At 36.8% G+C, this 21,843-nt stretch overlaps 1 protein-coding gene across 50 annotated transcripts in view; it reads right to left on the bottom strand.

Annotated features, from left to right (window-relative positions):
* RIMS1 (regulating synaptic membrane exocytosis 1) overlaps positions 1-21,843 on the bottom strand; it is a 346,977-nt gene that overhangs the window by 74,440 nt on the left and 250,694 nt on the right. For 21 of the 50 annotated variants that reach the window (XM_075747454.1, XM_075747452.1, XM_075747504.1 and 18 more), the window contains 2 exons: positions 17,802-17,831; positions 7,741-7,853 (listed from right to left, as the gene is read on the bottom strand). The exons of 14 other annotated variants lie outside the window; for them this stretch is intronic. In XM_075747454.1, coding sequence (XP_075603569.1) covers positions 7,741-7,853; positions 17,802-17,831 — 143 coding nt within the window. The remainder of the gene's footprint in view (positions 1-7,740; positions 7,854-17,801; positions 17,832-21,843) is intronic. 15 more of the 50 variants (XM_075747455.1, XM_075747458.1, XM_075747467.1 and 12 more) reach the window with 1 other exon arrangement.

Raw genomic sequence — 21,843 nt, 5'->3', positions numbered from 1 at the left:
CTCCGGTGCCTTTCAGCAACTATGTTTGAGGTCTCCACAGCACACTTGGAAACCTCTTGGGAAAACATCAAAGATAAGATGAGGAAGCTAACTGGAACAGAGAAGGGGAGGGAATAAAGAGGATACTAAGCACTGACGGTAAATATGGAAATCTATAGAGAAATGGAGGTTATAAAATTCAGTGTCTCAGCATGTGTTTCAGGGTTACTCACAGCTCCTGGATGGTGTATACCAAGATTAACAACACAAACCAATTTATGAATAAAAACCTGGGGATTTGACCTGAGGAGCGTGCACTGAGGAAACTTAGCAATACCCTGTGAGGGGCTTGCACTGGGTGACTGAATAAAAACATCTGCGGGAGAGAAAGCTCTGGTTTACTGAAGATAAATTTTCAGCTTCAAATACTAAATGAAACTCTGCAGATGATTTCAGAATAGCTTGAAGCATGATGACATGGAGCTCAAATAACATGTTTAACAGGCATTGACATAGAAACAGATGTAGCAGAACTCTGATTTAATAAAGTAGGTAACACAGAGGACTCAGGAACTCCAATATTTAAAAATATTTTCAACTACAGCAAGGGTTTATTTGGAGATTCTCTTTCCAAGTGACTTGGTGTGACTTATCTGAATATAAATGACCAGTGGGGTTAAGGTGAGACTATGCTGATATGTTTATTCAGATCACTTTTTGGAAATGGCTTGCAGAATCAGTTAAATAATTTTGCTGCATGCCCTCTTTCAGACTGCAAAATAAACCTCTCTGAAATGGAAATACAAAGCACAGTAATTCTTAACAGCTCCATTTCATAATAATGGAACATTTAAATTTCATTAATGACATATTTTTCTTCTAATGTCTAAAAAAAAATCAAAGGAAGAATAAAAGTTTTGTGGACCTTGGTTTGAGAGTGCATACAGCAAATCTGGAATGGTAGATGAAGGTTCATGTGGTCCCTGAGCAAGTATGACATGCTGCTGGAGAAGGCTGACACAATCTCAGCTCTCTCATCAAGAAAACCATTAAGGTCAGATGCAGTGATTTCCCTCCTCCTGCTGGAAGCCTTTCTTCTTCTTAAGTGTTGAGGGAGGCACAGGCTGCTGGGCTTTGTCCCAAGGCACACCTGAATCTGGCTGTTTGTTTAGCACTCAATTAATTATTCAATTGCAGAATAACAAAGTTGAACAGAGTGGACTATATATGCCATGTGGGGCAACAGAAGACCCTCTGTTTCACTCATACTGAATTTGCTGCACCTTTCATGTGCTACCTACATGAGCTGGGAAAGACAGGGAGAAGAGAGAGAGAAAGCCTCAAGTATGGTTGTCCAGTTAGGATACTGGGAGAGAAGTCACAAGTTCCAGCTTGTGTATCAGTGACTGTTTAGGGACTCAGCTTCATTGAATGACTAAACAGTATCAATATGAAACCATTTATTGCCGCAGGGTCTTCAGCCCAGGTATCATCCCCCACAAGTGGGGTCTACGTAGATACCCTCACTGTCTTGCTCCCTCTAGTCCATCAGTCTGTACAAAATGGAATTGTTTTGTAAGCATCAGATTGGCTTAACAGCCAGTCTTTCATATGTTGGTAAACAGAACTTTACAGTGAGATGGGAGATAAAGAAAAAACCTGAATCCATGCCTTCTACTTGCCTTGGCATTCCAGTCACAGAGCTACTGCATAAGACATGGAGCTTCCCTTCCTAAATGAGATTTTCATGGCATGGTTGAGCTTTTGCTACCCCTTTATACTGTGTGCCAGGGCTGTGATTCCCAAGAAACTGAAAACCCTTCCCTTCACAGAAACAGAGATTAGCACAAAAGTGATGATGCTGAAAGTTAATGCTGACTGCTGCAGCGTTTACATTTTACTACTTCTGCTTCCAGATTTAGTTCTTCCTTCCCCTAGCTGCTGCTTCTACCGTGAATTCGCTGTCCTCTACAGGAAGCATACAACTTTTCCTACTTCTTCCCTACCTACATCTTTGCAGTATAACCTGATAATCAATCATCTCAGCTAACAGATGAACAAAATGAAAGCAATTTTGAAGTTAACCTTTTTTTCCCTTAAATATATACAGAAGTAAATAGTACTCTTCCACAAATTAGTGGTCATTACAAGAAGAATATTTTAGTGTTGCAATACACCTGAACTTACAATTCAAAAGAAAAATGTCATGGGCTAAGATCCACTTATTTGGTATCTGCACTAAAGTAATGCCTGCAGGTTTTCAGCTGGGCTCAAAAGTAGTATCATAGGGTCCTGCTTATCTAGAACACTACCGCTCCTCACAACTCTGTATGTATTTGTGATAAATTTCCCTGTCATGTTATATTTAGATATTACATACTTTTGAGGCTTCAAAATAAAGTGACTTTGCAGTGCAATCGCTACTCTTTCAACTCTATGTCTCACAGAGTTAAAGTTTAGGTAACATTTCTATTCCGAGGTGCACTATCTATGACATTAGGAGAGTTGCTGAAGTTTGCGGCAACTCTAATAGCAATTACTAAAGCGTAGGTCTAGTTTTTTAAACATCAATAGCAGCTAGTTTCAAATGCCCGAACTATCTGCACTGTCTGCGTCTGCATTACAAAGACAGAAGTTTTTTCAATGTAACCATCTGAAACATAAACAGCTGAAATGCAGTTTTTCCATTCACTTTACCACCTGTGGAGTTGCTGCTTCTTCTATGCTAGCAAAAGGAGAAAAAAGGGGTATGATGAACTGCAGATGTGTTAACGTCAATGGAAAGGACACAGACGTAAACCAAAAAAGCGTACTTCATGAATATTTTTACAGTTCCTCAATGACTAACAATGTTAGCAATTTTACTGGTTATAAGACACACTTTAGAAATCATTTAATAGTCCATAATAATTATATTATCTTCCATATTAATAAGTGAACATTGAAGGAGTGTCCCCCTCCTTTGACTACAAAAAAAGACGTCTCGGGTGACCTCTGAAAATATGTGCCTCATTAAGTGCTTAAATGAAGAAATTAAATGAGAACATTAAATGGGGATTAAAATGTGAAAATTAAAATGAGGAAAGAGAAATCCAGATCAGAAACATTAAGGGCTAGATTCATCCAAGGACTTACGCAGGTCTTGAGATCACAGCTATCTTTTGAGGCACCTTACTCTACCAAGGAATTTTGTCAGGAAATGCTCAATCATGCGCACAGCACCTTGTGTTTTATGACTGCTCAAACACGCACGGTTCCTCCAAATGCTGCTGGGGTTCACGGCCCCGCAGCCAGCACCTTTGTGCATCCAGGCCCCATCTCTGACTCCTACCGGCATCTGGGTCTGTGTCTTAGGAGCAGCTCACATGATGGTCCAGAGCTCAGTAAGCACCAGTGATTCTGAGTAACTCTTCCCATAATTGTATCCAACTCAACTACTGTGAACACCACTCAACTTCCTAACATGAAACAGTAAAAATGAGCAAGTAAAACCATGGGAAAACTGCAGTGAAGGCCACCAAATGAATGCGAACCTCATTGAATTTTGTGAAACCCTACCAGTACTGGGGTGACTATCATATCAATATGATACATAGTAAATATTTTTTTCTTAAAAGGTGGACGAAGGGGGATCAAAAGATGATATTCATCAAATCAATGTCCAAGAGCATTTTCTATACAGAGCCCGAAGTGCCTTGCCTATCATCACATAAAAGTAACATAATCAGCCCCATATCGTCCTGAGCCTCCTATCCGGCCCTTCCTTGTAAACATTAACTGTCAAGTTAAATCCACAGAGTGCCAATGAACTAATGCCATTCATGTTAAATGTTTTCCAATCAATCACATACAGTGTTAACTGAGTTGGCAGTGCATCTAAACATACAGCAATGTTCTTTTAAGTATGTACTACCATGCTCTGATCAGTAACTCTCTTGAATAAAGAGACCTTCAAAAACAAAACCAAAAAAAAGTGTTGCACATTCTCTGGAAAGCCAGAACAGCTGCAGTGTGGTGTTTGAGTTCTGTGTGTGGCATCTGGAATAAAACCTTACTGTATTTTGAATTACAAATCTAACTAAGATATACTGTCATTTATATCTACGAAAATCCAGAATTATGCTACCAAAGCGTTTTGATTCTCTCAGACACTGAAACAGCACAAATATGTGCATATTAGCCATTACAGCCTTACCAATATACAACAAAAAAGGCAGACAGATGTTTAAAGATCTTTAAACCCTTTTGCCAGACCCACAGAGGGTTTGTTGTTGTTTTGTTTCCTGGGGGTTTTTTAATATAGCTTTTTATAATTTAACTGTTTAACATAAATTATGGAGTCTTTCCACTGGAACAGAAGGAAATAGGCATGTGAGCTCTGTGAGCGTCTCAAAACAGAGTGAGTGGAACAGCCATCAAGACCTATACAAATGCAGAGTAGACAGTTACATATTTAAAATCCATTAATGGATATTTACAACACAGATGTTTAAAAATGTTTACATACTAACTGCATCATGTATGCTTGAAAAACTAGTGCTTGCTTACTGAGACTAGAAGATTGACAAACTGAGTGGGAGAAATTACAAAAATGGAAGAAATACATCAGAAATGGACTGGAAATTGCACAGGCCATGTTACCATACCCCTGAAAAAAAGGCTTGTTTCAATATAAGAGAAATCATAATTAAATTTAAGGACTTAATTTTGCATACACATAATTAACTATTGGAAAGCAGATCCAGTGCATACTGAAGGAAAATTTTTGAAAGGTTTAGAGAATTTTATGTGTAATAAAAGAAGCACATTTGCAAATGTTAAATTAGCGGAAGAAATCAAACCCATGCAAGCTGATTGCTCTGAAAAGCCAAAGGGAATATTTTCTCAACGTGCAGCACAGCATAATTTCTCTAATAAACAGTGGGCAAACATCACTACACGGGAAAGAAAGAAGCATTTCCGTTGAAGAGGGAAAAATTCTGCTTCAGCTGCCATTTCGTTAATAGTTGTTTAATAGTTCTTTCTCACTATTCAAAAATGTCTATTAGACCACTGCAAAATTTTTTTCTTTTTTATTTAAAGTAAGTTTTGCTCCTGTAGCTTTCAGACTTTTTACAGATTTTGGCAGGAGAAATTAGGTATAGTTTGAAGTCCTTAGAAGTCTCTGTCATCAGCTTTACGGCACCACCTGATATGACTTACTACATTTTCATTAGACCTGTCTAAAACTTCATCTGTATGGTTTATTTTCTTGATGCTTTCAGCATCTTTTAAGGGTAAAGAAAGACAGCAGTACAAGGTTTGCTTTAGAAACATTTTTAAAGAAGTGATGACTGTCACCATAGTGATATGAAGCAAACAGCTAGATCACTGAAAATAGTACAATGTCTTAGAATGTGCTAATATAATTTGTTCTCAGCACTTAAAGATTTTTTATAGGTTAGACCATCCTATCTAGGACTACACCATTATTGTGTAGAAAATACATGAAAAGTTAAAGATTTTTGGTTTTAAAGTCTAGGACAACTAATTCACTCTCCTTACTACAGTTTTAGCATGCAAAGGAGTACATGCCTATCAGAACACTGGGTACTCCAAAAATATTTGTCTTATAACAGCGGACAGAGAATTTGTTTCCTCAAAGTTGTGGTCACACTTTTTAAAAAAAAATTCCCCAAACCCCCAATTTTCAACAGAGTTCTTTCTATCTAGTATTCATCATGCTGTGATTTCAATTTTGATTTCATTTCCACATATATTTAAAAACTAAAGATGATACTAGAAAACTCTAGGTACTAGAGGATAAGAGACATTCACAACATTGTGGGTTGATGTTTTCCAACAATTATTTAGCTATACAGATCTACATTAATCCAATAAGAAAAATATATTAAGGATCAAAAATAATGCTTATGATAAATAATAAAGAGAGTCAGGATTAAAAAGGACGTTTCATAATGAAAAAAAATGCAAATATATGTATCAAACTGTAAGAACAGTTAATTCAAATCAGAAAACTGGCATTTGACTATGAATAAAGGTACATATATGGTTATGCTGGCCAAAGTCCTCAGATCGCACATTTCCTTTCTCTCCTGCAAACTTTATCAAATGCATTTTTACTACTTTTTTAACATGTTAACTGGTTGGGAAGGACCACAGAGACACAGTGCATCTCACTGTCCTGCCCTGAGTTGACCCCTTGGGAAGGTAACAGCAAACCCAATATCAAATGAATTGTAATTATTATACAAATTCTGGCTTCTGACAAATGATCTCATTGGAAATTTCCATCATAATTGTTTTTTTTTTTTATTTTTTTTTTTATTAATAGCACTGATATCCCATTCCTAAATAAATTTCTGATTTTGCCTCACTTATTCGTTATTTTAACCTGTGCCTCCAGGAGCATGCATTAATTCAGTGAAACAGAGGGAAACGACCCTTGAGGGGCAGGGACAGAAATCCGGTGTCTGTGCTACAGCAATAAATGCCAGCAGCATTCTTGTGTCTGTAGCTGTTGAGAGTTCGACAATGTTTACTGTTTTCTGTATGGCACCGGTTCACAAATGGAGAGTTCATCTCTTAAAACGTGAAAATAAAAACACAAGCATTTAGTTCTTACTGATGTGAAAAAAGTCCTTGAAATGTGGCCCTTGAAGCACAAAAGTCTAAATTAATAAAAGCTGTGATTTTCTTCCAACCAGTGCTGTTCTGAGACCTTATTTTTAATGCACACAGTCGCTATATGTGCCTGACTTTTTTACAGTGGACTTTTACAATCATACTGCCATCCCGTGGTGACTCGTTGAAAGCACGTCACTCTCAATGGCACTGGAGGGAGAGAATTGCAGGAATGTTACCGCTGGTTTTGTCTCTGCCCTTTACTTTCCCTATACCAACAGTGTGCTGTATGTCCAAAAGGGAAACACAGACTATAACTACCCGTTTCCTCTCCCGACTTCTGCAAATGTTCCCCTCGGTTAGGCATCACAAGGGAAAACATCTTTAGCTCCAGCCCTCCACACCTTAATTTGCAAGTGACAGTGCAGACCTGTGAGATGCTTTCAGTTCGCTCAAAAGCCTAAACAGTTTTAAACTCACAAGGTTGTTGGATATCATTTCAGCATTGCCAAGCAAAAAAAAAAAAAAAAAAAAAAGTATGGTCTCTCCATCTAACTTCATTAATGTAATTTCATGTACACTTAATTGTCAGAGGAAATCTTTACATTTTTATTACAAAAAGGGGATCAAAGTAATCAGTATGCATTTCCAGAAAGGAAGTATTTTATCTATGACATTATTAGGATGCAAAAATATTATACAAATATGAGAATAGCTGCATGGGATTGGACCCAATTCTGCCTAGTTCTCTACACAACAAGGACCTAGAGAAGAATAAAAGCGTAGGGCCAACATATAATGATACTTCAATGGTCCGTTTTTCCAGCCTCCAGGGATTTGCAGGCCAGGGTCTTGCTAAGCTAGAGGTGACATGGCTTTGTTTAACAGCTGTTGAAGGATCTTTCTTCCCTGATTTAGTTTTGAAGTGTTCTGTTCTTTGCAGATTCATTTTAGGTGACATCAAAGACTAATGCACATCAGATGGGGATATAAACAATGTTAAAAAGCTATTACTCGAATACATTTCTGTCAGGCTTTATAACACAGTGTTCTTGAGGGTCATGTAATATTTTAAATAAACAGGTTTATGCCTTCAATTTTCAAGCCAAAGTATCATTTCAGTACTGCTGACTTTACCTTGGTATATTGCTCACGCTCATGTTCTTGGCTAGAACCAGACCCTGATGTCTGATTATAACGGTGCACTTTCATTTTCATCTGTCTCGTTCGCTCCTCCACTACTAAGCTTGCTGCAAAAACACACAATGAAAATCAATTAAAAATAGTGAAAACCTTCTGGAAAAACAAATGGTTTAGCAACAATTTTAATTTATTTCCATCTCAACAAAACAAAGAAATGTACAAACATGTAGAACAAGCAGGGTGTAAACACAGAACAAAGGAACACTAATGTCAAGAAATCAACCACTTCCATTGTGAGAGTCTTTACCTGAAAAGGGGCAGACATCCCAATTTCCTATACATAATCAAGCTGGTGCAACAGATATGAAAAGAGTGAAAGAATTTAGGTGATAGGCTGCATTATAAACCTGTTAAATATTCTGGATGCAGGGGACACAAATCCATGATCCTCTAATCATGTATTTGCTTAAATGTAGAAAATATTACAGTAGCATTCTAGGAAATAATGCATTAAACAGGTATCAAAATTTATTTTTAAAGTAATTAACTCCTAGTACTATTTTAAAACATAAGTGCTTACCACAGCTAAAGATTATTTGAGAGGAATAATTTCTCCATTCAAGCAGTCACAGTAAAAAATACAGTAACTTTCAAGCCTTTTTTTTTTTTTTACAAAAAGTCCTTTAAAAGCACTACATTGGTCTCTAATGTTCTCTTCTATTTCAAAAAATTATGTGTTCTTGGGTTTTCAATTTCTCTATGCCAATGTTTGTTTAAAGAAAGAAATCTAATCTCAAACCTTCAAGAAGCTGTGGTGCTATAAAGAACATCTTCAATTTGAACAAGTTACAGCAATCGCTATGGGTTGTGCTTGCCACAGAAAGATGACCGTGCACTGACGGAAAGAGTGGTGTGAAAGCCCCTGGGCTAAAACTTCCTTAATATAAGTTAACCTTTGTGGTAGTGCATAATTTTCAGAGGGAACTATATATTCTGCCATTCTTAAACTTGGTAGCGCTATACATGCAAAGGAATACCAATAAAACCAAAACCCTGAAAACTGGCACTTTGTAACAGTTCTAGAACTAGACCCAAATATTCATTACTAACTATTCTAAATCATGGGAGTACTCACTATGTTCATCATTTTTTTACAGGTTATAACATCCCCGAAGAACAACAACTTTTAGTTGGACTTTTTTGTGTAGTCAGAAATTCATAACTGATGGTTTATTTGGGAAAATCTCTGCAAAAATCTTCTTCTGCTTTTGTGTCAACCATATATTTATAGGACTCTCTCCAAAATTATTAGTTTTAAAAGTCAAGATTTTTGTAAACAGCCCCTTCTCAGACCAGTGACAGGACAGAGACACCAATTTAAAAGCTGCATGGAGTCAATTTTCAATCACAAAGCACAAAGAATTTTTAATTAGTGGAAAATAAGTACTCTATCATTTTGTTTAAAGATCTGTATTGGGAATTAAGATGTACCAAAGTTCTCATATGTGCATTTTATGCTGTTAGTTAACTGTGGGATTCTTTTCATGGCATCTTTGCAAGCACAGATTAAAAAAACGAAAAAAAAAAAAAAGCAGTACACTCAGGGCTGGATATTTTAAACAATGTGCTATTGCACAAATCACAATTGTGCATGCACGTACCATCCGTAATATGCTTGTGGAAATGATGGAATGTCTGTGCGCTGCTTGGGTATGAAAAAATATACAGAGACATCACTGTTAAAAATCAGGTTGTTTTCATGTCCTCCTTCCGCATTTCTTATTTAAAAATAGGAAAATTAAATACCGCAGATTACATTAAAATTCTGCTACAGCTACAAATTTAAGGCACGAAATAAAGTTATTGTAATCTTCAATCTCCCACACACAGAGGGTCCAATCTAGGAAGTTCTGCACATGCAGAACATCACACTGGGCCCAGCGATTATTCCAGATGACTAATTATGTCGGTAAATGTGTACCTTAATTGCAATGAGTCCAGTTCCACCATCAGATATGCAGGCACAGCTCCAATTACTTCAATGGAAGTTGCATGGAGGTATCTGAAGGCAAAATCGAGCACTTTAGGTGAAATTTTTAAAGATGGCCTCTTATTTTAAGGACAGATATGAAAGGATTAAGATATATCAATTAGCGACTTCAGTCAAAAACTCAGATATCTTAATCCTATCATACATGCATGAAATAGACATAGGATATAAAATCAGAGGGAAAATTGAGACCGCTTTAAAAATTTAGCCCTATGTGTGTATGGTGCACAGATTACAGTTACTCTAAAAAATAACCCTTTCATTGTGTGACTTTAAGGTGCTTTGCCCTGTCAACTGTATGTTACATTAAATAATTTGTATGAAATAGTATTACTTTGTACTACTCACAATACCTGAGAAAGAATATTCTATTATGTAGTGAGATGCTATTTCGGTGACAATACATGAAAATTACTGCAGTCAAGGTTGGGCAAATATTCAACCTTAACTCTGTAATTCTTGATTTTTGTTATGTTTAAATCCTTAACCTTAACAAAATGCTTATGTTCAAATCCTTAACCTTAACAACATGTTTATGTTCTGGTTTTCATTATTAAATATCATTATATAAAATAACATAAGAACAATTACTGAGGACTGTGAAGTAAATCTAAATTCTCTAATGGAGAAATTTGGTTTTGTGCATGGAGTAAAATGTAATTTAGCACCAGTTAGCTGTTAATGTATTTCTAAGCAAGGAACTGTGTGAAATGTAAGTCTGTTCTAGAAAATACAACCACGTTCTTTCCAGCTTTGTTTACCATGCACATCTGAGCGTATGTTGTATCACCTAGCTCAATTCTGTGATGGAAAATTTCATCTGCCTGATGAGTAGCCTGGTATACTCTTCACATGTTAATCACAAGAAGCAGAAAAAAATCTAACACGGGAGCAAAAGCACATTAGCAGAAGCTGAACAACCATAGGTAACACCACCACACGATCACATTACTTTCTTGGAACACAGCTGGTTACCACAGGTAACGAAAATTTGACATAAACAATACTTCAAGAACTTAACCTGCCTCTTAGAAAAATATGGATCTACTTCCTTTTAGGACATCAGTATTTACAGAGTGCTTTTCCTGGAGCTCTTGAGAGGCAGGACTACACAGTAATTTATAGACTGAAGCACTGGAATCCCAAGACTTCTAAATTCTACAGTGGCTCTAGAATTCAAAATGTGGAGATTTTATTGGTGGTACAACTACCACCAGTATCAGTTGTGTCAATATGTTACTCTTTTTGGTGTCAGAAGTCACATTTCAAAGAGCTGTAACTGTCGTTTCTTCAAGAGCTGCTGATTCAGATGTGAGACCAATCAGTATAAGAAGTAATTGAAAGAAGAGAACTCATCAAGCAGACTGCTTAGATAAGGGGTGCAAGTTTAGAGCTAAAGCTTTTACTACTACTAAACCATGTAAAAGTTGTACAACAATGATGTACATGAACAATCAAGCCATGCAGGAGAGAAAAGACAGACATACGAATGGAATCAAAATGTTATACTTCAATTCCATTAATATATTTATAAACCAGTCTGACTCCTGTAATCCCAGGTGTACTGGGTCTGGCAGGGATGGAGGTGGTTTTCTTCACAGAAGCCTGTATGGTGCCGAGTTTTAGATTTGTTTTAGATTTGTGACTAAACCAGTGTTGACAACAGACCCATGTTTTAGTAATTGCTGAGCAGTGCTTGCACAGCACCAAGGCCCTCTCTGTTTCTCATGCTGCCCACCCCTGCCCTCCCAGCAAGTAGGCTGGAGATTGGGAGGGGACACAGCCAGGACAGCTGACCCCAACTGACCAAAGGGATGTTCCATACCATATGGCATCATCCTCAGCGATAAAATTGAGGTTTGTCTTTCCAAGGTAGCTGTTGCTCAGAGACCGGCTAAGCATTTGTCTGCTGGTGGGAGGTGGTGAGTGAGTGAGTGCCTTTGCATCACTTGGTGGTGGGGTTTGTGGGTTTTTTCTTTTTCTTCATTTTTTTTCCCTTCACTTATTAAACTGTCTTTATCTTGGCCCATGAGTTTTTACTCACTATTGCTCTTCCAATTCTCTCTCCCATCTCATCATGGAGGTTGGAGTAAGCGGACAGCTGTTGGTGCTTATTTGCTGGCTTGGCTTAACTCACCACACCAAGCTATGCAGAATTAACTGCCTGACGTAGTTCTGAATGGTCTTCTGTCAAACAAACAAAAGTTCCCTTAGCTATTACTCTGTTTATTATTCAACTCACTGCTAAGTCCCATCTGGCTTCCACTGTGAATGAGATTCAAAGGAAGAAGACATGGTCTACAAAGATTAAGATCATCTCTCATCCCATAGGCTAGCAGGTCCATCGGCTCCTCCTGGGTTTCTTCCTCACAGGTCTTTAAAGAAACATCCTTGTGAAGACTGGGCACCCTGTACTGTAATTCATAACAGATCTTATAGTATTCTAAATATGCTACATGCTGGAAGTACAACTAAACATCTGGATTTCCAGTCTTTGCAGAGGTGATCATGGTATTAGGAAAAAAAAAAAAAAAAAGAATTTAACATATGCACTTAATGGAGAGTTGGGGTTTTTGTTCATAAAGTAATTCAAAAACTTGCTTGTGATAAAAGAAGTTTTGATTAACACTAAAGGCAGTTCTTGGTACATGTGTCCATCATAAGGAAAGTGTTGGAGGATTTTTTTTTATTAACAGACTATAAAATACATGCTGTCCTTCGATTGTCAAAAATATGCAAGTTCATAATATGCTAAAGAAAATAGCTACAGATCTCATTTTCAGCCTGAAACCTACCCTAAAAGAAAATTAGGACAGGCTAAGAGTTGGGGTTTTTTCTGAAAGGAGATGACAATTTCTTAATTTTTCTAGGACATTAGCTGTTTACTAAGAATTTATGTATGAGTCATACTCCTTTAATATGTCAACACTACGGTAAGGTTTATAGAACTACACCTGATGGCATTAACTAGTTGACAGCCCTCATCTTTATTTCTATCCTCAGAAAACTAGTATGGGCACATTTCAACCCTTATCTGCTATTTCACTGATAGAGAAGTTAGACCTGGCTAGAGTCATAACTGTTCAGAATATATGCTACCTTTTTAATTATGTACAGAGTAACAGAACCATAAGCAATATACTACACTAACATATCAAATATAGTAGGGCAGATAAAGTTTTCTCTTTTTTTATTTTAAAGACTTTAGTAGATAGACAGAATTTATCATATGGCATATTTCTGTTATCCAAAGAATGCGAATCGTAACAGTGCATGAAATGTTACTTTAAAATAAATTCAACCTGCATTGGTATCAACAACACACCAATCCTATGAAAATCTGCAAAATCCTACAAAAACTGCACTAACAGTAGTGATCAGTGCAACAGAAACTGAAGTAATTTTAATGTTTTAGGTCCTCTATTTAAGGTTTGAAAGGGGGACTTAAACTCTATATTATTTGCAAAATTTCTTAAATGGCACAATGTTATAAACACCTATCTGTTAAGCTGATAGCATAATGTATGAAACATACATGGGCTCATTTAAATAAGGATTGTACCACAGGCAGCAATACTGAACTAGCAAGGAACAGCAAATATGCTGTAGCTGCCTTTCTAGATTTAGTTTCTAATTCCTGAGCTTAACTGTTTAGGTATCCCCCTCTTTCACATTACAGCAATCATCAAAGAGAGTCTATATTCTGTAGACTTTGGAAAGCTGTCAATCTTGACGATAAATAACATCTAAAAGAACCCACTCATACAGCTGAAAAAATGGATTAAATAGTTTTACCTCCTGTGTAGCAGTGTGACCATCACCAAATTCCAAGAAAAGCCACGTTACACTCAAAATTGAACTGCTGTATATGCTACACATGTATCTCCAGCAAAATATCACTATCTCTGAAGCAGACACTTGTTGCTATCATCTAACAAATAACAAAGCAAGAAAGCAGAAGGGAAATTTTGGCAAGGCATATGAAAATGAGCCTTTATGCCTACAGAAAGAACCAGAAATTATTAAATGCCATACAGAGATAGGGAGGTTTAGGACATCAAAAATAAACATGGAAAATGGAAGATACTCAATTTAGCTAAGGTCAATGGATTATGATATTTTTAGGAAGACTATCATTCCAAGCATACTGTGTGTGAAAAAGATTCAAAGAGAAGTCATGAGAATGATAGGAAATCCAGGACAAGGCCTTGCAGAAACAGATTTAGGAAATTATTAAAAAGAAAGGAGATATATGGCTTGATTGCGGTCCGTAATCATTTACATGTGGGAAGACTTCTACCAATAGAAGGCTCTTCAATTTAGCAGATATAGGTACAATAATGCCCAGTAACAATGAAGTTAGGTAAAGCCAGACAAGTAGTAAGACATAGGTTTCAAAAGTCAGGTGGTTAAGCACAGGAACAATTTTCCATCGCTTGCTGTCATTAAGTGAATATACCTTTCTAAAAGGACATTCTTGCTCAAACCGAAGTATGGGCTTAATGCTAGAATGACTGGTGACAATACCTGTTCTGTGATTAAAACTGATAACCATATTGATTTTTCCTAGGCTACAGAAAACCTGTGAATGTCTTAGCACTGGCTATAGCATTTTCTGTAATGGTAAAGTACGCAACAGAATTTGCTTTTGAGGCACTTCATGCTTCTGTTCAAGATGGCCAACGCAGAAAGGAGGTGTAGGCAAACAGTACAATTTAGAAATCCTCCAAGTCTTACCTTCACTATTAAATGTTCGAGTAAGGTATGTGACAAGAAGAAATCAGCATCGAGATTTGAGATAGCTGTAACCCTTAGCAGCAGACAGCCTTATGATGCAAACTTTAAGGGAAAAAGTCTAGAAGTCTAAACAACAGAAAGACTTGCTTACACAAGGAAGCTACTGAAAAGTAAGTTGAAGTGAAAATTTATCTCATAAAAACTGTTTTACAGTAAGAGTGTTTCAGGGTCAAAACAAACAGCAGGTTCTGGCAGGTCAACAGGGAATTGCACTTATCCCAGAAGCCAACAGAGATCTGACCTATTCTTCACTCTCAGTCTTCATACTAAGAAGAAAAGTTGAACCATGACAAACAGCTACAGCTACAATGCAGTCTAGAGGCATGTACACTTAGCCTTTCCCCACTGCAAAAGCCAGGAGCTTCATCTGTCTGTGCTGCTTAGATGCTCTGTGGATGGGAATCAAGGGGAAAAAAACAGTATCTGGTTTGAGGAAGTGAGAAGTGGAAGCTGAAGAAGAAACTAGACAGAACCAATGTCCAGAACAAAGGCAGTGAGATTTGGATGGAGGAATCCCCCACTGCAGTGGGCAAGGGAAGCGAGGAGGGAGGGGAGCATTCACTGGCGAGCAGGCTGTGCAGCACAGCAGAGAGAACTCACGCTGGTGTTGGACCAGGATGGAGCATTTCAGAAACAATACAGTCTCCAGGTTATTTCTATTCAGCCTACAGGATGAGTTTTGCAATATGCACGCACAAAGTATCCCTGTGGTAGGTTTCATGACACTAAAAATTCACAGTAACCTCTACTGCAAAATTTAAAAACCACACAAAATTTTGAAATCATAAGCAGATGAACATTTTGAAATATAAGGTTAGTAACACCAAAAAATCAATCAAATAAATAACTTGTTACCACTTCTCTGCATATACGACTTCAAAAAGTACTTATCGGCAACGTGCAGATAGTGAAGGAGATGGGCTCTGAAGCCTGCTCTGCAGCCCTGCTCCCTGTCCTGGACCAGAACGTGCTGTGGCTCCTGTAAGCGTACGTGCATGGGTTTCCTTTCCATGGGAGCTGATACCACTCTGGACCTCCTCCCAAATCAGAACTGAGGCATGACCAAAGCACATAGTCAGACTGCCAAGCTGGAAAATGAGCTTGGATTTCCCAGTACCCACAGAGGCATGGTGGCCATCTTGAGTTTAATAACTTACTCCAGAAGGAAGATAAGCCAATATAAAAATCTGAACTGGTTGATGTAACACTCAGTTCTTCCTCAAAGAGTTTCAAGGATGATCCAAACAGAAGCTTCTATTTAAAAGAAAACAAGAAGAAAACAAACATACTTCTTAAAATTTGAAAAAAGTAAACCACTGGTTTTGGCAGCAATCCAAGTCAGCATTTTTGTAATCTGCTGAAGACCTTATTGCAACCCTCCCCACTGATTAAGTGGAACCAACGCTTGATTTGTTCGTTGTAGATTTATCTGGTCAATGTTGTCCGCATCTGTAGTATATGCTTTCCTTCAACCCTACCCCTCTTGCCACATAATATCCTTTAACCCTTCCTCATCCCCATCTTCCATTCACCTACTGTCTGTTCTTTTTACCTCCTATTCTGCACTGGGGAAAGTCAGAGATGACAGTGGGCTACTAGCGTAAGTCAGCTCAAACTAAGTTACTCATGGTTCCCCCAGAACTGCCAGGACTCCGCTTCTTCCCAGTCCTCTTCTTTTGCCCAGCTCTTTTCTGCCTCTCGGCTTCATCTCCATTCAGCTTCCTTGAGCCAGAGGAATCTGTGTGCATAAAGATCCCACCATCTTCTACGCACTCCCAAATCTTGGGCCAGATCCATCCAAATCTTATGGAAATAAGCTCTTATACAAGCCTGTCAGAGGCATGGTCTAGTTTGTCTGCACAAAATTTTAAGCAAAGAAACATGCAGTCCAAATCACAGGGCAAGGCTGATGAACTTGAAAGAGGCATAGAGAAACTGGCATGATTGATTTGTATTGTTCTGTTTGAAATATAAATACTGCAGAAAGGAAAAATGACAGAAATACTTTGTAAAATCAACCATTCTTAGCACTTTCTCAAGACATTTCATAGTACATTATTAACACTGCAAAATAACCTGTAACTGCTAATACCTAAGTTAAATATTATTCTTTTTCATCTGTTTTTTTTTAACATTATCATGAAAACATACTCCTGAGTATTGGTGTGAGTGTTGGAGTTTGTAGCTAATGGAACAGCTGCTGTATTTTTACCTAAGCAAGTATGAATATGTCAGTGGGATTCACTCCTTCAGAAAGTAAAGACGTCGTAGGAGATATTCTGATTCAACTCCTTTGACACACCAAAGCCTATATTCAGACCAGAATTTCCCAAGATCTGCAGGACTCGGGACTAAAGGTCAGAAAAGGTTAATGTTAATGCAGCATAGTATTTTGCTGTTAACATTAAAAGGGATTAATTTTAATTTTTTTTTTCATTTTTTTCTCTCCAAGCTTAACTCTGATTTTGAGACAACGCCTACTTTCAGCAAAAAGGAAAAAAAAAAAAAAAAAGGACTTCTCTGCAATGTTGCCTTGATAGGGACATGAGAGACTACACATTTCCCTGGTGGGACAGTCTTAGGTACCTATTGTTTGAGCTCACTGATTCCCTGGTTTCAGCACAGACGTGGAGAATTCATAGGAGGTCAAATTCACAGGAGGTGAGCACTGTATGTCTACCCCTAGAAACGCACCCCACAACAGGACCAACTTTCTGGGTGTCAAGGGCTTCTCATGCAAATAAAATTCAGCTTATTCTTCAGAATCTCTCTGCATATGAAGGATAGTTTCTGGCCATCATCACCTTTAACTATTCCTAAGCCCAGACCTACGAAACATCCTTCACAGATGCCAAGAGCCATGGGTGCATCATAAGAAGCAGATGCTGTGCAGAGCTCAGGAAGAACTTAGGTAAAATCTTAGTCTTTGCGTGACCTTTAAACTCAATCAAGCAGCTTCTGAGCTGTTTAAAATACTGTGACTTCTACTCTTAAGTATATTGCATTTCAATAGGAAATTAGAAATCACAAGAGAAACCATTTTCAGATTCTAAAGAGGGGCATTAGATAGCATACAGATATTTGAAAAACAACCTTCTCGCCTGTTAAGCACTGTTAACTAAATACTATATACTGACATGGTATAGACTGAGGAAAAGCCAGTATTAACAGTTGCCAAACATTTGTAAAAAATTACATAAATATTTACCTTTTGTGGAAGAGTTAAAAGTCTCTTGCTCTTCAATGAATTAAATGCACGGAATGATGGAAACAGAAAAAGAAATCAGCAAATTTCATGTTAGATAAAGAAATGTGTTACATGTGACAATGGCATGTACAGTAGGCAGTTCTCGAGCATATGTAGAAGTAATGTAGAAAATTAAAATGATAAACCATGACAAATAATAAAGCCTATGACTTTTTCTTCAAAATTAACAGGAACAATGAAGTTACTGAGACCAGATTGTGGACTCTTTAAGTATTGCGCTCGAGCAGTATTGTCATACCCAAATTTATGCATGACATAAAAATGTTAAAATTGCTTTAAGTATCACTCTCACTCCTGAACCACGTAGCCCTGTTTTAGATTCTGAAGCCTTTTCTGCAATAATGAGTTTTACAAATTTATTTTCTGTTAACTGAAATCTATTACACTCAATAACCACTGGAGTATTGAAAATCGGTCTTTAAGGAAAACACAAAAGATTATGAGGCTTGAACTCATTTGCAAGAGCTAGCAATGCTGAGAAAAAATACTCTCCAGCGTGAGTAAAGATTCCACAAGCTGCCTCAAAATATGCAGTGCCACCTAATAATTTCAAAATAAAATTAGAAATATGAAGACAAAACAAACAACGCTAAAAGACTAAAATCTAAAATTGAAATGACATTCTTTTTCTTTTGCCGCTCAACTTTTATACTGATGGATCTGTAAAAAGGTTTGATCTTTTACTGAAAGGGTTTGATTTTTTACCATTCCTCAAGCCATACTCTCTCTGCAATGACATTTCAATGATAACTACATATACACAGAATTGTTTTCATTAGCTATTCTTTTTTTTTTTTTTTAGGATCTGCAGTTGGTTAAATATAAAAAGATATTTGCGACTCGAATATATTATTTGACAACACACTGATTTTCTGTACGAAATTCTGACACTTATTTGTTAGAAGGAAACACTGGACATCAAAATACTTCATTCCTCTATGATGTGACTACCACTAAAGACTTGTACATGTATTATATGCATGAACTTTATACAAGTAATCACCATTCAGTACCAGTAGTGTCTTCCACGTAGCTTTCCCTCATAAAACAGCAGCACACACGCACGCATGCACTTCACCCTGCATACAAGCTCTGCGCAAAGCTTATGCAGATTTTTCTAACATGACCTAAGATACAGCAATACTTCACGCTAGTCACGCTTTTGCTCTACTAAAGGTCACTGCATAAGGCCTATTGCCATAAACAGATGCCACTGGAAACACATACAACCACACTAGTTCCGTTGTGTCTACAGATGCTCTGTACATGTAAATAGGCCGCTGATTATCACAAATCTTACTCTTGTTATAGGAATTCTGAAACATGAAACCACATTGTTGAGGCTATGAAAAAGAAATCGTGCTTTCAAGAGCCAAATAGAAGTAGACACAGGGAGAAAGATTTGTTCTGCATGAATTAGCTCTTAAAGATTGTTTCTATACTACAAACAATCATTGTATATTTATCGTGCTGGTTCACAAATTTCAATAGTACATACTATGTTTTTTCTTATTCACTTGCTAGATTTCCTAATATTATCTCTAATATTATCTACTGCAGCTAAAAAGGAACATAGAGGAATGCTACAGATCTTCAGGCTGTATTCATTTCCATGATAAATACAATGATTAACCATTATACAAAAGTGAAGAGACCCACACTCAAATCCTATTCAAGCAAGAATTCCTGTGACGTTTGATAGTTGCAATGACAGAGGACAGACTGAGTAGAGATCGCAGAAATATGCTTTATGCAAAAGTATCATTTAAAAACCATGCAACTACGTAACAAAGTTGTTCTAGAACAATGCAGAATCCCGCCCCTTTTTAACGGTTTGCACAGTTTCACTCAATCATGGTGCAAATAAAAAACCCACCAATGCAAATCTCTTACATCTTGGTACAGGATGACGTATTGAGAACACAGCATTGCCTTACCATGGCTTAGAATTTCACTGCTTTAGTCACTGAGACAAAACATCTTCATATTATTAGGTCCTTTTATAAAATTATCAGTTAAAACAAAGAAATAAAAAACATTTCTTAAGTAGCGTAAGTTAGGGTAATGACTACTAAATTGTGACTTTTTGAAAACACAGACACACCTATACCAGACTAACTTTCAATATTCAGGCATTTCGAGACCTTTAGTTGCAATAACATCCCAGTCTGTCTTGCACTCTAGGAAATACTGCTGATGGAGTTGCAAGGGAAAGAAATACAGCCATGTCTTCCTTGAATATTACTGAGGTTAAAACAAAAATCACATTGCCTAAAAATTACAGAAGCTACAATCTTAACTGTAAACGCTTTAAAAAGTCTGCATGTACTGGAGTTGCTAAAAATATTATTTAGTGACAACTGTTCCAAGTGAAAATAATTACCTCCCTTCCCCACTCCAAAACTAGACAAAGCTGCTATCCCCTTTAGAACATAATCACCAAGAAGTATTTTTTTTTTTTCTGCTAGTGTGCATAATTATTCTGTTCTGAGGTTTTAGTCCTTAAAGTTGACTTTTTCCTCTACATTTCAGATTTTTTTTCTCTGTTCCTAATCAGTAGTAACTACATCATTCCTGTAATGAAATAGGGACCACTACTTTGGTCCTCTCTGTAAGAATTACTTCTATGAGATTTTTTTTTTTTTTAATAAAGTGCATCTACTAATAAGGATCTTTTTAAACTACCTTATTTTCTCACAAATTGACTTTTTATGATTCTCAAACTGCTGACCAGAGCAGTAGCTAAGACAACATCATCTGGAAGAGACAAGAAACAACCATTCTTTTAGTTCTAAACTTGACAATGACAAAATGGAATGTCCGAGATGCAATGTTAGTCCTAGAAGAAGCCTTATGAGCATGGATATGATCACTTACAATTGAGAGATAAAGATTAAAGAGTGAGAGTTAAATTCTCATCTAAGATTAAGAGTTAAAATATCACTCTGTTTCTCGAGATGAAAACTACTACCAGTCTCTTGCACCTTCATTAACTCTCATTTGTTCAATAATGAGAGCTTTAAAGAGTAATAAAATTACTGTAATGGATTCTTCTATGCCTCCTGAACATGCAAACAGCAAATAAAAAAACCCCACTCTTGATATACAGACATTCAGTCTTTTTACAGCAATTACTATGATTTGTAAAGCAGATACAGATTCATAGATGTATATATTTAGATATGTATTCAACCCTCCTGACACAACAGAATTTGTATAGAGTGTAAAGAAGTACTTTACTGTAAAAATGATACCTTATGGTATATCATACAGGATCTTCTTGAAACACAGGATGTCAATACTGACCACCAAAAAATGAAGATAATGCAAATATTTTTAAAATGCTCCCTATAACATTTGCATATTACACTAGTTTTTGACATCATCTATATCCATGGTGACTGTAGAATTGAAATCATTAAGGACACAATTCAGTTCCAAGTACAGTTAATGTCTTTTTTACAGACCTCAGTTGCTTTGGATTCAATCCTACATCAGGGTCAGATCACTTCTAGCCACTCCATTTGACTCTGATACTCATTTGACAGGGATTAAAGAGGTGAAACTGATATAAAAATTTGATACTGCAAATCAGAGCAAATACTATGGTCTTATAGCCTCCATAAATTTAATTAATTTCTTACAGTAGTATAAAGTTTATACATACTATCATTTATTTCATAAGATACTGACAAAACCATTTAAAATACTTTATGAAATATATTCAATTTAGTACTTCTCTGCAAATATATTGTTGTCTTGAACAAAATGTTAAACATGGGTAAAATCAGAAAACCTCCCCTTCAAAAGGACAAGCCGGTCACTCAGACAAAACCAAAGTACTATGTAGAGAAGGAAATTTCTTTAGACTTCGATTCCATGTGCCATAATACAGGCATATTGACATAGGCGGTATGATATACAACATATATATAATCCTACTTGTACATTTTATACATAAGACGCAAGCATATCAAGCACA

Source organism: Balearica regulorum, chromosome 3 (assembly GCF_011004875.1).
Source record: "Balearica regulorum gibbericeps isolate bBalReg1 chromosome 3, bBalReg1.pri, whole genome shotgun sequence".
NCBI classification, from domain to species: domain Eukaryota; kingdom Metazoa; phylum Chordata; class Aves; order Gruiformes; family Gruidae; genus Balearica; species Balearica regulorum.
Note: the sequence above shows the minus strand (reverse complement) of the source record. Positions and strands in the feature narration are given on the sequence as shown.